At 42.2% G+C, this 16,817-nt stretch overlaps 1 protein-coding gene across 1 annotated transcript in view; it reads left to right on the plus strand.

The window, feature by feature from the left end:
- LOC108152656 (MOXD1 homolog 2) overlaps window positions 1-5,364 on the plus strand; it is a 126,480-nt gene extending 121,116 nt beyond the window's left edge. Inside the window, exon 11 of the mRNA XM_017282150.2 lies at window positions 959-5,364. Coding sequence (XP_017137639.1) covers window positions 959-1,276 — 318 coding nt within the window. The 3' untranslated portion in view covers window positions 1,277-5,364. The remainder of the gene's footprint in view (window positions 1-958) is intronic.
- The last annotated feature ends 11,453 nt before the right edge of the window (window positions 5,365-16,817 follow it).

The following is a 16,817-nucleotide window of genomic DNA, read 5'->3' on the forward strand; positions in this document are numbered from 1 at the left end:
TTGACCGCAGCGCAAGTCCCGGGGATCCCCCATACCCCATTCCCCATTCCCATTCTCATCCCCACTCCTCCACCTATTTATAAACACAAATTTATTCAGCGTAATTAAAACACAAAATTCAGAGCCAACGAATTCACTGGGGACTCCAGGAGCAAACAAGGAAGGTGTGGGGGGAGTACGAGAGGTGGATCCTGGTCTGGTTTGTTCGGCTCTGAGGCTTCATTGTTTTGCTATTGTACCAGGAATTTATTCTGGCGTGGGTTCTGTTTACTCTCTCCGGCTCTACGGTACTCCGGCTCTCCGCTCTCTCTCTCTCTCTCTCTCTCTCTCCGGCATTCAGCGGGTAGGAGGGTATAACTGTTTCGTTGGGCCGCTTGCTCCGCGTGAAAATCACCTGCCATGTTCGTGGGTTCTTCAATGGAATTCTGGAATGGAATCCACCAAAATGATGTGGCATACTTTTGGGGTAACACCCGATGGTTAACATTCTACAGTTTTTGACGATTCTGTTGGTTATCTATTCTGGAATGCCATTGTATATTGCAATGATGGTCCCAATCGATTGGGCTTGTAATATTTTTGGAAATACTTCGCATTTTTTGAAACGTGTTGTAGAAATTAGCAGCCCATGGATAGACCCATAAATAGTGGAGTCTGTAGTAGTGGAGTAGAGTATCCCAGTATGCCAGAGTAGAGTTCTTAAATCCCTATTGCATAACTTCTCTTCACTTCACTTCTCTTTCTCTTTTGTTGCAATGTCAACGGCATAAATAAGCTTTTCAATTTCCTCCGAGTCGCTGCTTCTCTTTCTGTCTTGGCAGAAGAACAACAACCGAAAAAGCGAGGCTCGCGAGGAAAAAGATAAATTTAATTAATGTTGTAATTTATTACATACAGATCCAGAGAGAGAAAGGGAGACAGAATACCACAGCACTAATGTTTCTCATTTCCTTTGCAGGGCTCCGAGTTCCTCGAAGGCTACAGCATTAATGTTACCAAGACCTACAAGAAGCACAAGCGGTGCAAGCCCAAGCGCCTTTTTGTCCCGATTACCGAGAGGACTGCTCCACCGCCAGCCTCCGATCTGAGTGAGCTTCCCGTCCTCCACGAGCTGGACAACAACAACATCATCGAGGGAGCGGCGCGGAGTAGCCGCAGCTCGGCGACCGATGTCCACGGACTAAGTCTGAGCCGTGGCAACTGCCGGGAGTTCGTCAGCTGCCTGCTCTGGCTGGGAGCCTCCTCCTGGTGGCTCCTGCTCATGCTAAGGACGTGAGGAGATACAGCAACACCAGCAGCAGCAGCAGCAGGAGGACTTGGAACAGCAGGAATCACAGGCACCACCGTCTTACTAAACTAAACTAAACATGCAGCAACAGCAACAGCAACACAACAGAAAAAAATGATGAAAAATCTGTGGAAAACGGAAAAAAGCAAAAAAAAACTTAAATCAACTCAACTACAACTCTCTAACTATAAATGACATCTCTTAATCCTCCTACAGATACAAATAGAAGCAGTTGGAAAATGTGAAAAGTGGGAGAGAAGAACATGAAATATTCATAATAAGCTAGCGTATAACAGCTTTCCCTTCCCCCTCCCCTATTCCTACTACAACTCCAGCACCTGCTGTTCCCTATACCACCCCACCATCCCCCCACCCCCAATCTATATCCGCAACACCCATCTATTTATTGTCCTCCCTAAAACCACAATTTTTTTTTGTTGATTTTGTTATAGATTTTTTTTAAATTATTAACGATTATTTTAGTGTAGTCTAAGCTGAAAATAAAACAAAAGCAAAAACAAAAAACAAAAAAAACCAAACTAAACTAAACAAGCAAAAGAATAATGTCGAAAAAAAACCGAAAAGCAATAATTAGTTGTTGTTGTCGTTATTAAATATACAAACCGCGAAATTGTAAAAGATATTATAGATATACACCTTGACTACATATATATAGAGCAGTCATTCCTTCTACCATACATATACATATATATACGATTCATATATGTATATTTAGATATATATACACACTTACATATATACATAGGGTCTGACTAGGGTAAAGCTTGAGCGTCTGATGGGTTTTGTTGGGCATTGCAAGAAACAATCGTAGAAGGGAACCGACAAGTCCGACAAGTGGCAAGTCCTCGGCGAAGGCATCATCAGAGTCCTCCCCCCAGTTAAGTTTAGTGCGAACAACCAAGTGGAACTAAGTTCGAACGGAAAAAATCATAGAAACCATACACACACACACATACACATACATGCATAATTCGTATACACAACACACAAGCAACATACACACATACATAAACTTTATACGTCCATATAGGAAGGGAAATCGAGAGAAGGCAAACCGATTTAGTTTAACATAATTTTTAGAAAAGACTTGGATATATGTCTCTATTTTTTTTTTTTTTTGGGAAAAGACTAAGAAGAAAATGTTTAAGAGAAGAGCAAAAAGAGAGGAAAACCCTGTAGTAGTGTAGGAAGAAGCAATAATCATGATATAATTTCTACCGAAATATTTAATTGAGTTAATCACTTTATGAAGCACTTGTCCTTAATGAATGTCCTCCTCCTGCATTCTATCTATATATAAATATATACATATGTTTAGGCAGAGAACAAGGGAGACGAGACTGAGGCAAATCGATCAGCTTCAGCCATATGTAATGGTGCGTTTAGTCGATTAAATATCGATATTTGGTCATTTCCTCTGAAGTGCTTCATATAATGCCATCGGTTTCAACCAACTTTCAAAACTTGTTTGCTGATCAATACCGCCTGCAGCCTGCAGTCTGTGCGTTTGTCTGATTTTGTTAACCTATTATGGCTATACTATACTCGCTATTTAATCTTAAGTTCAATTCAGTTAACTATTGCAAATCTACCTGCGCTTTTTGAAACAGAATTAAATGAACGAAGAAGCGGAAATACTCTCAACACTCAAAGTGTTGCCTCCTCTCTTTTTCACTCGCTGTCGTTCTACTAATCTCTCTCTAGTTTATACAAACACACACATAGGATATCACGTTTTTTGCTAGATATAAGTTGTAAATACTCTCCACTAGAAGGAAGGAACGTGGAAACGGGAAATGGGAAAGGGGGAAACTAAAAGCGGAATTGTTAGAAAAGTGGGGTAAATGAAGGAAATAGGAGGATACGGAAGCATTATACAGGGTGTGTGATTAGGTACGGCTCTCGATCAGCTCTAGCAGCTCTAGGCATAGGATTGTACGAGTACTATATACAGATACAGATACAAAACAGATACAGAAACGGATACAGATAGACGGTTAGAGGACACGTAGCATTGTATGACGGGGCCGCCAAGTTCTGTTCGAAGTAGTAAAAATATACCATATACATTACACACACACACACATACGACATTAACATAAATATATACATACATACGATAACTATAACTATAAAGTCTATATACATATACATATATATATACACATATATATACAATACCCTAAATCTATAAGTAGTTACGTGGTTCGTAGTTGTAAATGTGAATGTGAGTATTTTATACAAAAACAAAAAATAAATAAAAATAAAAAGCAAATAAAGCAAAGCATGAAGCGATAAAAACAAAACAAAACCAGAACAAGAAAAAACATTTTTTTTACCAAAGGAAGAAGATCGAGATACCGATCCCCCATGACCGAACGCTATATATATACAATAAAAATCATATATATACATATATATACATAGATATATATTTTAGGATAACTACTATAACTATGATTAGTGACAAGTTGGCGTAAGCAAAATGCAAATGCAAAGTTGAAACAATCAAAATAACATTTAAACAGAAAAGAGAAAACAGAAAACAGTACAGTTTTTTTGCGAAAAAACTATTAAAAGTTTTCCTCCAAACACACACAGACACACACACACAAGCCCGGATACTCATCCCCAAACGCACACACAGTGAAAACTTTACCCCTTTTTGGTGGGGCCAGCAAGTGAAACTTTTGTTGCAGCCCGAGGCGTGCCCTTTTAATATGGGCCATTCTCCTTTTGAGGTTTTTTCACTTGACGTGCAACTTTTTAATGCCATGCCCTCTACCCCCTGCAACCGGCACCCTGCACCCTGTTCCCTGCCCACTCTCAATCACTTTCAGCTGATTGCCAGCGCTGCAGCGCTTTGATCCGAGTTGGCAGGCCCAACTAGGTCTAATTAGGAGCGATGAGCAGCCAACATCGTTCTCATAGTTTTGGATTTCGATTCGCTTGCTTTGTCCTTTGTCATAGCAACCTGGCAATTTTTTGCCCCTTCTTACCAGAGTTTTTTCTACCTTTCTACCTTTGTATGGCACATTAATTAAACTTCTTGCCCCAGTGAGGCGTGGAGACAGAGAGCGGGAGCGGAAGCGGGAGAGGGTAACCCGAGCAAAAACACGGCGCACAATTACAAAGCCAAAAGCGGAAGGAAACCAGAATGCAAACATTTCTTCTTTTGGCTCGCCAATTGGAAATTAGTTTTGGGTTCTGTTCTGGTACTCAGATATGCTCACTAACACCAACACATCCACACACAGATACAGAAACACGGAGAATGAGGAAAATGTATTCATATAATTTAATTAAATGCAAACAACAAAAACGGTTTTGGAAAATGTACTTGCGATAGTAACGATAACACAAAAAAAAGTCAGTAAATAGTTTCAAAAACTACATATACAAACAAAAAGCAAACGAAGCGAGAAAAATGGAAGAAAACTAAACTAAAATAATCTAACTAAACCTAAACCTAAAAAAACAACAAAAATCCAAACGGAAACTACATTAAAAATGCAACAGAAAACAGAAGCACACGAGAGAGGACAGCAGGAGCCGTGGGGCAGAGATGTCGTGGAATGGCATCTAGGGGATTTGAGGCAGCCAAAGAGCTGCTGCAGTAGGGAACCAATGGAACATCCTGCTTATGGAGCAACTCCTGAGTGGAACATTTCAATTGCATTGCCAGGTCTGTCCTTCTGCCTCTCTTGGCTGGCCCTTTCTACCTGGCCTGGCTTAATGCCTTTGTTGGCCAGCTCTCTGCTGTTATTCCTACAAGGCTTTCGCTTTTTTTTCGCTCTGACTTTGGTCCTTAGGTTACATTGAGGAACCTAATAAGTTTTTAAAACTGTCCCAATTAGCTCGCTTAACTTGTTTCCTTACCATGGTTCAGTCTTTTCTTCCACAAAGACACCTTTTGTTCATCCACTCAAAGGAATCTCGAGAACCAGGAGATGGGAAGGGAATGGACATGAAGTTCTTGCCCCGGCTCCAGCTCCAATCTGTCAAAGTAGCGAAGTAGCAAACACACAGAAACAGTACATAGAAAGATAGAGATAGATAGATAGAGACAGGTAGAGACAGGTAGAAAGAGAGAGCGAGGAGAACAATGTAGGATGTTAGTAGTATCAAGATATGTGTATATGTCCTTAGGCCCTCTATTGAAAGTCTTTATTTCGAGAATGTCGAGAAGCGGGACGGAGGAGCAGATGAAGCAGATGAACCAGATGAAGCTGGATGAGAGAAAAGAAGCGAAGAAACCAAAACAAAACACAACCTACCTAAAGCAAGAAAACAAAACCTAACTATTTTTAGTGTGTACCTTGATTTTTTCCAAGCGAAAGAAACCTTGAGCGGATTCCCATTCCCCCAGGAGAACTACATATATATACATTACGAGTAAAGGAGCAACCATAAAGAGAAATCAAGTAAAAGGAAAAGCAATAAAGCAATAAGGAGCAAACGCATAGCTATCAATATGAGGAGCAAAATGGAGCGGACTGGACCGGACCGGACCAAAACCGGAGCCGGATCGGAGGATTAGGCTAAACAAATACCATAACTCTAGGCAAAGATATAAGTAACAGATTAGAACGAGTGGAAGGTGTAGCATTTTTTTTTAAGTCAGCCTTTTTGGCAGGAACGGAACGGAGCGGAACGAAACGGAAAAGGGAACAGGGATATGGGAGCGTTGTGTGGCGACAGAAGATGAAGGAAATCGAATTGCATATGATTAAAATCAACCAAAACAAAACAAAAAACTATTTTAAAGTAGAGCAGTTTGCGAAATATTTAAATGTGTCGTTAGTAGGCAAGTAAAAACCCACAAAAAAAATTGTAGTTGCATTGTCGTTAGCCATAGTAGCAAAGTTGCATGAGGAAAAAACATATACATACCATACCATACATCATACCGAATCGAAGAGAACTAACATAGCCAGCATCATAGGAAGAGCATCATCAGTGTTTGTGTGTCTCCTGCATGAAATGGAATACGTACACACACAGCCCACATAGATACATATACATATGCATACATATATACATATATATACATAGTAACGCATACAGATAGTATATATATATATATATATATATATGGAGATAAAACCAACCCTCACCTAGACCCAAAGAATGCGCGTAGAAATCAAGCCACATACCAAGTAACTAAAGGATTACCAGATAACGCCACTCGATCGTAAGCCATAAGCTATAGACAGAGACAGGGACAGAGACAGAGACAGCGACAGCGACAGAAACTAAACTAAGCCCAGAACTCTGCGTGAACTGAGGCAACTGTACTTGAACCCACATTCTAAATGCCAGAAAATCTCCTATTAAGCTTCCATTAAGCTCACTCAGTTTCCACCTGGCCTAGCCCCACTTTTAGTTTCCAAACTAACCTCAAACTGAGCTCAACCCAACCTCAATCTCTCCAAAGATAAAATGCAAGCGGTTGCCTCTATTCGCACAGCCAAAAATCCACATCCAGAGACCGACAGAAACAGGGCTTTTTTGATACTGAACTAATTGATAACCAGATAGAAAAGGAAGCCGAATGGAAAGGAGAATCATCATCATTTATCTTTCTATTGTGAATTGCATTGTTTGATTGTGAGCTAAGTTCCGACTAAAACTACAACAACAACAGCAACAGCAAAAACTACTCTCTATGAATGTGTTTAAGTTACTCACTAAAATCATTTTGTAAAATACTAAACCGCAAGCTAAGCAACTTTTACTATAACAAAAAACAAACAAAACTGAATGAAAATCTGAAAAAAGACAAAACAAAAGCAAAAGCAAAAACAAAAACAAACAATAAAATAAAATATATATTAAATATATATATACATATATATAGAAATCGACATGTGTTTTTATTCTTTATTTTTATCTGGATCACATCTTGGCCAAAGCACCATTGTAATCCTCCCATAGGATGCTTTTGTTTGGCGCTTTACTCTTTTTGGGTGTTAGACCCGATACTCAAAATTGTTACAGTGGTATATTCGATTTTTGGGGAAAGTGGATGTCTGTAACGCCCAGAAGGAAACCTGTGGCATCCAAAACTTTGACGATACGAGAAAATTAAAAACGCAAAGTCATAGAGAATGACCATTTCTACCAGATTGTCGAATCTGGAAAAGGAATCTGGAACAAATCAATTTGCAGTGGCTACGCAGCGCCCTACACACTCTGACTGATTTTCTGTCTCTCTCTTTCACACACTGATTTTCGTTAAATGCGGAGGGAAGCCATACTGACTGAGTATCGGGTATAAACGTAGAGTCGCAGCCGTAGCAGCGACTCACAACGTTCCCCCTCGTTACTTTTTCATTTGAAGTGGGGATAGATGTGTATGTGCTTCTACATACAGATAATATACATATCTATATTAGTGTATGGGTTGATTATACCCACTTTAACTCTGGCGTATTTATTTATGCAAATTTAGTTAAATGCAAATTAATTACATAACTGCCTATAAAAGCTGAAAACGCTGTTTACAAAACTCAGCCCCCAACAACAAAAGCAGCATCAGAATTGGGGACTTCACACACAGACACACTCACACACAGACTCTTGGCAAAAGAGAACTTCATAGTCGAGTGGCCCGACAATGAGATACCCGCTACTCAGTGGATGCCATCACATCTGGAATATTCAGGCGCTAAAGGTCTCTTTCGATTGACAAAGAAGGTCTGACTATAAAGGTAAAAAAATCGTTTACGAATAACGTTTATAAGAGCCTACTTTTTGACGAGAGAGATAGCATTGAACTATTTTTAATTGTAACCATTGATATTGTGACGCGTCGGGAAAAGCTGTTCGCCGTGGTATACGGTACGAAATACGAATACAATATATGTACCCTTATACTGTATGGGTACAGGGTGTAAATATAAACAAGCAAACACATACATACACACATGAGAAAAGCGGTGCAAAAGCGAGGTAAGCCTCGAAGCAAAAATTATTTTTGCATCATTAATTTACATTTATATTCAATTAAAGCGCAAACACATGGCCAGGGGTTGGCCAACAGGAAGAGCGAGTACTGGGGTGGAACTGTGCCAACTGGAAGGCGCGTGCCGCCGGCAAGGCGTGGCAAACGACCAAAAAAAGTAGCAGCAACACAAATGTGTTTAAACTTCTCGGGCAAACAATTAAAAACAAGAATGGAGGATCAGTTTCTGGGAAAAAGCTTTAGATGGACTTGCAGATGCATCGTTCGTACGGCATATACATATATACATATGTACATATCTACAATGTATGGTAGCTGTGCCATATACTTATGTACATATGCAGTGTCATCCGACGTTAATCTCATGGTATGCAGAATCGCTATTAAAAAAAAAATTTAAATACGGATTGTTGATATTTCTCGCCTCGTTCTGTAGAAAATTTAATGGGTAGATGGCCGGAATAGATCAATGGATGAATGCCTCTGATATCCAACTGCATGCATCTGTAGCTTCTCAATGCATCATCTGATAGATAGGCATAAAAGCGGCATATTCCACGATAATCCTACAACTTTAAGTATCATTTATGGTTTGGAGAATGCAGTCTGAAATAAGTATCAATGGATAGATAAATGACTGATGGATACTTGATGGAAATGTGGATGGATCCGCCCTAGGAAATATGTTGATGATAGTATCCATAAGATTCATATGATAAATGAATTGTAAATGAAACCACTGAAGCTTCGAAAAGGGAAGAGTACATGCTGCCGCTGGGATCAGCATTTCTCTCAAAATGATACGATTTTATTCACGAAATCTGTTTAACATGTCCGTTTGCAAATTAAATGTATTTTTTTACTATTCCACAGATAGTAGTAGTATTAGTATAAGTATTAGTAGATTTCATTGCTATTAGAAGTTATTACTTTTCCCCAAAGCAATAGACATTTTATAGATACATATCTCTAAGATATATGATCCATATCATTCTGCCCATCTCAGCTAATTGCACTCCATCAAATTCAGCCGCAAGCTGGCAGGCCAGACCGAGCAATCTCGCTTTTCAGACCCATCAAGAATTTCTATTAATTAACCATTTAAAATACGCATTTATACATTTTCCACGACCACTTAAACTATGTCAACAAACAAAGAGAGCGACAGAGACACAGCTACAGCGGCAGAATGAGAGGCAGCTAGGCAAAGCGAAAGAGTAAGCGACAGTGAGAGCTTGTCAACTTTTTGACCAAGCCCGGAGAGTGTTTAAACAATTATCGCAAAAGTGCATAACTAGTCTATATGTACGTACATATGTACATACGGTATAAAATACATATAAACAGCTCGAATTTTGAGTACTCAACGGGTTTGTTGATTTATTATGCTCTTCCAGGGGGTATTGTTTGTTTGATCAGATAAAACGCAAAGTACCGCTCAATTACAATCTATTCTGCGTCTTTGGAAATTAATCTCTCAGCTTTGAAGCTGTGAAGACGGTTCTAACATCACTAATGCACTACCATGAATACTTCTTATTACTCTTCCAAATTTTCGCAAAATAAAATTGATCGAAAGGGCATCGAATCTTCGTCCTTTCCTTAATTGTTTATTTGTTGCTTTATTTATTCATTGCGTCCTTTTCCCTCCCTGTATGGCTGAGCATGCTCCATCGATTACCCAGTCGGTTTCGGCCATGTTTAAAAACAGTTTATGTTCTTTTTTGCTGGTTGTGCTTTCATTGAACCGATGCTGATGGTGATGCTGATGCAGTTGCAGTTATTAAAATTACTTTGCAAAGTGATTCGCATTTATAATAATTTGCATATTAAATTATTTTCAATGAGAGGACAATGATTTCCAGCGGCAGCAGCAACAACAAAACAAAACTCAAAGATACAAACAAAAACCTGAGCGAAATAAAAATCATGAAAAAATCGAATTAATATTAAAAAGCGTTTAATTTTCCAGAATTTTAAGTGTGGATAATTTTGGGGAATGCTTTGGTCAGTCATATAGCCTGACATATAATCTGCAATCGTTTGCTTTTTTCTCCACATTTTGTGATCATTAAGCAGCTTTTTGTTTCTTTTTTTTGAAAACAATTCAATTGCATGAAAATGATTGTCAATGGAGTTGCGTGGACAAAGCACGAAAATTCCCTATAAGACAGACACAGAATTACGTGTATGCTTGATGGGATCTGCGCCGGGCTTCCATAGAAATGTTGCATGGCTTTTGATATCATAGGTACTCTGTCTGCTCCAGAACTAAGTATCACATCCCATTTGCCCAAGAGTTCGGTGTCCCAATCGCATTCCCTGACCCTGTTCCTTTTCCAGAAAAGTAGGTCCAGGACATGCGCGGCTATGGCCATGTGCGTGCAAGGATATTCCATTTCCACACTCGAAACGAAACGATACGAAACTCACTCAAATACTTGGCATAATGCGAGCCTAAAAGCGTGCCACATTTGTAAGCCGATACTTAAGTGAGAATGAAAAGTTTGCGGGCACAGCAGGGCAGGGAGGCAGCAGATGGAAATTATGCAGCAGCAATAGAAATAAAAAGTAAAATGCTGTCGCACCCGATTCAAGTGGCAATATCAACTGGCCCCAGTCAAACACAACACCTAAAAGAATTTCAATAATTTCCCCACCTGCTGACAAGTTTCGCATTTCTTTGGCTATTAACCAACCCTTTTTATGGTAACACCCTCAACCTCATCATCACCCTCCCCTTCCACAACTCCCGAGAAATACCTGAGCCCTGGCAAGACCAAATTTTAGCATATTTCCACAGTTTATATGCGAAATAATGCTGAGCTGTGCATTTCTAATAGACGAAAGCCAATTTCAGCACTCTCATCAGTAGCAGCAGAACCAGAAGCATCAGAGGCATCAGAGGCATCAGAAGACTCCTCGGCCCACTGCCGAGTCATAAAAATCTAAATTTCAAAGCAGCCTGCCAAACATCATTGCCAGAGAGACTAGAAGAGCTATCCAGAGATATCTAGAGAACGGGGGACGAAACACATTCCGAATGACAGCATTTTCGACACAAGTCATGTGCATGGGCCTGGCCCGGAAGCGGGGTTACGGACAGGACATGTAAGTGCAGCCAGGACCTGTACGGCTGCAGCAGGGACACACCTCTATGACAGACAGGCGGCCATGGGCATGCAAAAATCTAAGCCTGCATCGAGATGATGAGTCCCCTTCTGCTCATCCTGTCTGTCTATCTGTCTGTCTGTGGTTTTTGATTCCGACATTCCTTGGCAATCACCTGTAAGCGGGGGGCGTGGCAGCGGGACAGCAGCAGCTGGTCGTAAACTGCAATAATGCCTGAATTTATGCAAGTCGAGTGTAATAAAAATATGCATAATTCTGCAATAAATGATCTTAAGGCAATGCACACACACCCTCTTTTTCACTGTCTCACTTTGTCTCATGCAAACCCGACAACCGACAAAGAATTTCCAAAGTGGCGACCAAATATTCTTGGGAAACGCTTCAGAAAGATCCCAAAATTCTCACAGGAAATGGGCTTTCTAATTATCTATTATAATTAAAGACCATCATTTAATAATATTCCTCAGATATATTTCTAGCAAAAACAGAACCGAATTTATTTTCCTTACTCCAAAATTTTTATAGAGCTCTTGGCTCCTCGAGTTGTGTCCCCACTTCTTGTACCCTATAGAAATACTAATAAAATTCTAATTGGATCTCAAATATGAATACTTTCCATCATCTGCTAGCTGCATGCCTGGGTCGTAGTCCAAGTTCCGCACTTTGGTTTACTTTGTCGGCTGGACTTTTATATCTGCATGGATTGGCTTGGCTTGGCTCTCGGCTCTTTTCTATGTTGCTTAAGTGTTATGCACTTACTGCACACAGTCTGATACACCCATAAAGGGTGAAATCTTTTAGATTACAGCGTGGGAGGGGGCAACAGGGCAGGACAGGAGGAAGGTTATGGCCATGGCCATAACTGGTGCAGCTTTTGGGTAAAACTTAAGCAGTTCGCAGGTGTTGCAACGAAATTGCAGTTTATCTAGCCAGCGATAGTTTTTCCCTCTTCTTACGGCTCCTTTTCCAGCTCCAACTGCTACTGCTACTGCTACAGCTCCTGGGCCCCTCATCCACCTCCTATTTCTGTTCCCTGGGTACGGCGAAAACTTAATGATCTGCGGCATATGTTGCGGGTCATCTAGGAGGGTGGACTTGGACTGGGAGTAGCTTGGGGCTGGGGCAGGAAATTAAGTTTTTGTGCTGTTGTATTGCGTAAATGGCTTTTTAGTTCCCAAGGAAGTGAATTGCATAAATTTCACTCTATTTCTCCTTTCTCCTCTCTGGTCGTTTATGGGGCAAATGCGCGTGTAAAAGCCATGAAATCGAAATCGAAACTACTAGCAAACAGAAATGATTGACGAAAACTGGCTTGGGACGGGGGGAGATTTTGGAAATGGTAACTGGAACAGAGCATAAATCTTCATTGGAGTTTTCGCATTTGGGCCAAAGTGAGAGGAGGAGAAGTCGTCGAGTCATGGCGGGTCCCACCTCCTTTTTTGGGTGCGAATCGAAACGTTCGCATTCCCCATCCATTTCCGTGCAAGCGCCACCGCTGAGGCGTAGAACAAAGGGCCATTATGTACAGGTGCTGCTCGTCCAAAAGTGCCAAAACAAAGCAGACAGACGCACTCACTCACACGCATACCGATACTCACGCACACCCCCGCATAAAGAAACATACACAAACAGATACACACCCATACAGAGACAAGTACGGGGCGCAGACACATTGATTAATGAATTAATGAGGTAAACTTTGCACCTCAGTGACAGAAAAGGCAACGGCAAAGCCAAAGGCAAAGCGGGTGGAGCTCCTGCTCCGGCTCCGGCTCCTGCTCCTGCTCCTGCTCCTGTTCAATGGCTGCTTCTAATGCCCCCTCACGTTACGTGTAACGTTACGTTACGTTATTTTGGCCCCGTCTCTGATTTTGGTTTGCTAATGTATAGGTTCAAGAGGTCAGTGTGCGACAGCAGGCAGCACTAGCAGCAGGAGAAGGCAGCAACAGCAGCTTGTCAGACCAGAAAAAACTTTGGCCGGGAGCACAAAAGTAGGCAATATAATCTGGGTGCAACGTGAAAGACTTGGCTGCGCATAGAGATGGAATAAGGAGCCAAGCGATCATCGGCTGCGTTTATCGATCGATATTTCGGAATAGAATGCGATTAATTGTACTTTGAATTGTATATTGATTATTTATTTGCTTTATTTTCCATTAATAACTCCATAATACTCCTCACATTTGCCAGTTATGATGACAGATAGTTTAATATTTCATCCTATGCAATGCGTATGGAGCTCCCACCAGAGGAGCTGTGAAAACCCGTTTGTCATCAAGCTGTGGGCACAAATCGTGGCATTCCCAGCTCTGATTTACATGAGCTGGCCCATTCCTCACGTGTCCATCTCCAGCCAAGGAGGGGAAGCCAGCGTGTGTGTAGCAAGTCGACGTCAATGCTGTTGCTGACACGTGATAAAACGCTGCCCCAGCACCCATCACTGCTGCTGCTGCTGGGGGCAGTGTGGTACGTTGTAGGTGAGCAAGAGCACAAGGCATTAACATTTACATGGCACACGCACACGCACACGCACACGCACACGCACACTCCAGGTGCCTGGCGAGTGGGGGAAAACAACAACCAAAACTTTGGCAATTCTTTTGTTGAAGAGTACGGGGCATTCATACCGTACATTCATTTATCCATCCATCCACAAGGTGGTAATGTGTGGTCCAGCGACGGGAAGAGACCGAGAGACGGAGAGCCGCCTCAAGGCAGCAACGGAAACTCTGTTACGGACGCCCTCAAATCCCCGCCCGGGGTCGGAGTCGGACGTTGCCATTAACGTTTCTATTGTGAGCTTTTAGCCTTAGCGAAATAAATAAAGTTCGACAGTTGCGATGGACATCTTTAGACACCTAGCCACCCCTCCTCCGCACTGCTCTGAATAGGGAACACTGCGAGAAAAGATAGAGTTCTCCGATGGAGGATGGACGTTTAGGATCAAAATAGATTTTTGAGCTTGAATATAAAGAATATTTTAAAGATCTTTTGATCTGTGCAGATACCTGAAGATAGGTAACAGAAATGGAGCTCTGCAGAAGGAGTTCAGCATTTCTCGCAGTGTGGCAGACAGTTTTGCGGTTTTCAAATTTCGCCCAGACAGGCTGAGGACTCAGGCCAAAGCCAGAAACGAAGGGAGGCTGCTGCTGCAGGGAATGCTACCAACACCTACCAGTTGGTGCTACTGCTCAGCGTATTTATCTATTCATGCTCGCAAAAAGCAATTCGAACGCCGGACCCAGGCAGGACCTGCCCTGGCCTGGCCTGGCTTGGCCTGGGGGCTGAGAGGAGCAAACTTCAATGCAGCTAACGATGTAGGGACAACAACAGGAACAGAACTGCAGATGGAGATGGAGCGGCGTTGCTGGCAATGGACTGCAGTGCAAGTTGATTCCGTGATTTTTGGGAGGAAAAGTTTTTCGGGGACTCGTCTCCGTTCACGTCCTCGCCCTCGCCATCGTCCTTGTTCTGGCTGCATTTTGAGCTTTTATTATGTTTTTGGTGAACGGATGAGGTGGATGCGAGGGGCTGGGGCTGGCGCTGGGGCTGGGGCTGGGGCTGGGGCTGGGGCTGGGCCGGGCCTCTCCGCCTCGTGTTAGTTCAAAGTTGAAGTTGCAGCAAAAGTTTGGGGCGAGAAAAAGACGAAAAACGAAGAAAAGTGTAGACTTTTTAGTGTTTTACACAAAAGCGCCGGCATAGACATGAAAGGAAAGGTCGGGTGCCGGGGGTCGGGGATCGAGGATCGGGGGTGGGTCCGGGCTCCGTCTCTATAGTACTATGTGTGTTTTAGTGTCTTTGTCTGTGTCGGGGATCGGGTTCCTGGACGAATGGTTAGACGGTTGACTGGCTACAAACAAACAGATAGATGGAGAAACAGACAGACACACAGATGGGGAATGGAATGAATCGAGTTGGGGAAGCGTTTGCAACATGCATTAGATTGGCAGTTGGGGATTTACTTGTAAAATGCAAATGCAATGAATGTACAATTTAGAAATTTTTACACCAAAAAATACTAGACTCCATGGAACCAGTGGTGGGACAGCAGTAGGAGGAACAGAGGCCATCAGGGGAAGCAATTTGGGAAGAGTTTGCAGTGGCAGTGGCAGTGGCAATGGCAGTGGCAGCCACTGTTTGAGGTTATGTTCAGCTCACTTCCATTGAGCTGCACAGCAGATTGAGGCACATCCTTCTGTGTGGCACTGTCTGCTTCTGGTGGGGGTTCATTTGAAATGCAAGCCGTTGTTTTGTCTGAATGACTCGTAATCTATGCTAATGAAATTGTTTTTGGTTTCGGGTTTTTAAAACGAAAATTTCACCCCAACAACAAGCTCACAAAAACTTTTCGCATAACAGCAACAGCAACACAAAAACACCAAGGGAGGGAGAAGGGGAAGGGGTAGGGTTGGTGAAAAGGGTGCCAAGACAAATAAACAAATTGTGTTTGGGCCAAATTGAAAAGCAAGTGTTATGTACTTGAAGATAATACGAGTGCCCATGCCACGTGCTTTCCCGAGGATTTTGATGGGGAATCCCCGAATGAATCTTCTTATCGATATCGTCAATCCACATGTGTTTCCTGCGATCGATAGAGTCTACAGTTTTCCTCGAGACACCATAATCATGTCAGAGCTCCTAAATGGTAAAGTGTACCGAGTTCCTTAATTAACTCAAAGTATCGATGGGTGCATCACTTGTTAAGGACTCACATTCTGCAATCGATATTCCCCAAGAACAGTTACCAGATGAGCGGATAAGTTTTAGCTTTTGGGCCTTAAGTCTGGGCAGTATTCCTTGAAATAAATGCCCGAACATATTTTAATGTTGTTATGGCCGACGGGAGACTTTTATTGCAACCGCAGACAGGCAGCCAGCTTACATGCCATTCGTTTGCATAGGGAACCAGAGACAGATAGAGACAGATAGAGAGTAAGAGGAAGAGACGAGCCGCAGCTGTAACTCAGACTGCAGTTCCAGCTATAAAATGTACAGTCACACACACAGGCTACCATGCATATTTGGGTGTAATACTCGCTCGTATATTAAGGAATTCATCAAAATCGCCAAGGCAACTCGCATTTTCATCAGATATTTGGAGAAAACTTGTTACAACAACACCTAGTACATCGGCATCCCCAGCCCTTGAGTGGTCTACCAGCCACTTTCCGACCCAATACTGTGCCTTCAAGTTCGCCCTAACTTTACCCTCCAGCCCTAGGACTTGCCGGGACAGCCCCAGCCAGCCAGGAGGACGAGCGTCGCATGTGGCGTTGTTGATTACATTGTAGTGGCTGTGGCAGAGACGTTGCTGCTGTTGTTGCTACTGCTGCTGCTGCTGCTGCTGTTGGATGTTGTGTTGTCTGCGGCATTATTACAGTTGTTATTGTCGTTGCTCTCTCTGCTTCA

Source organism: Drosophila miranda, chromosome XR (assembly GCF_003369915.1).
Source record: "Drosophila miranda strain MSH22 chromosome XR, D.miranda_PacBio2.1, whole genome shotgun sequence".
Classification (NCBI taxonomy): Eukaryota; Metazoa; Arthropoda; class Insecta; order Diptera; family Drosophilidae; genus Drosophila; species Drosophila miranda.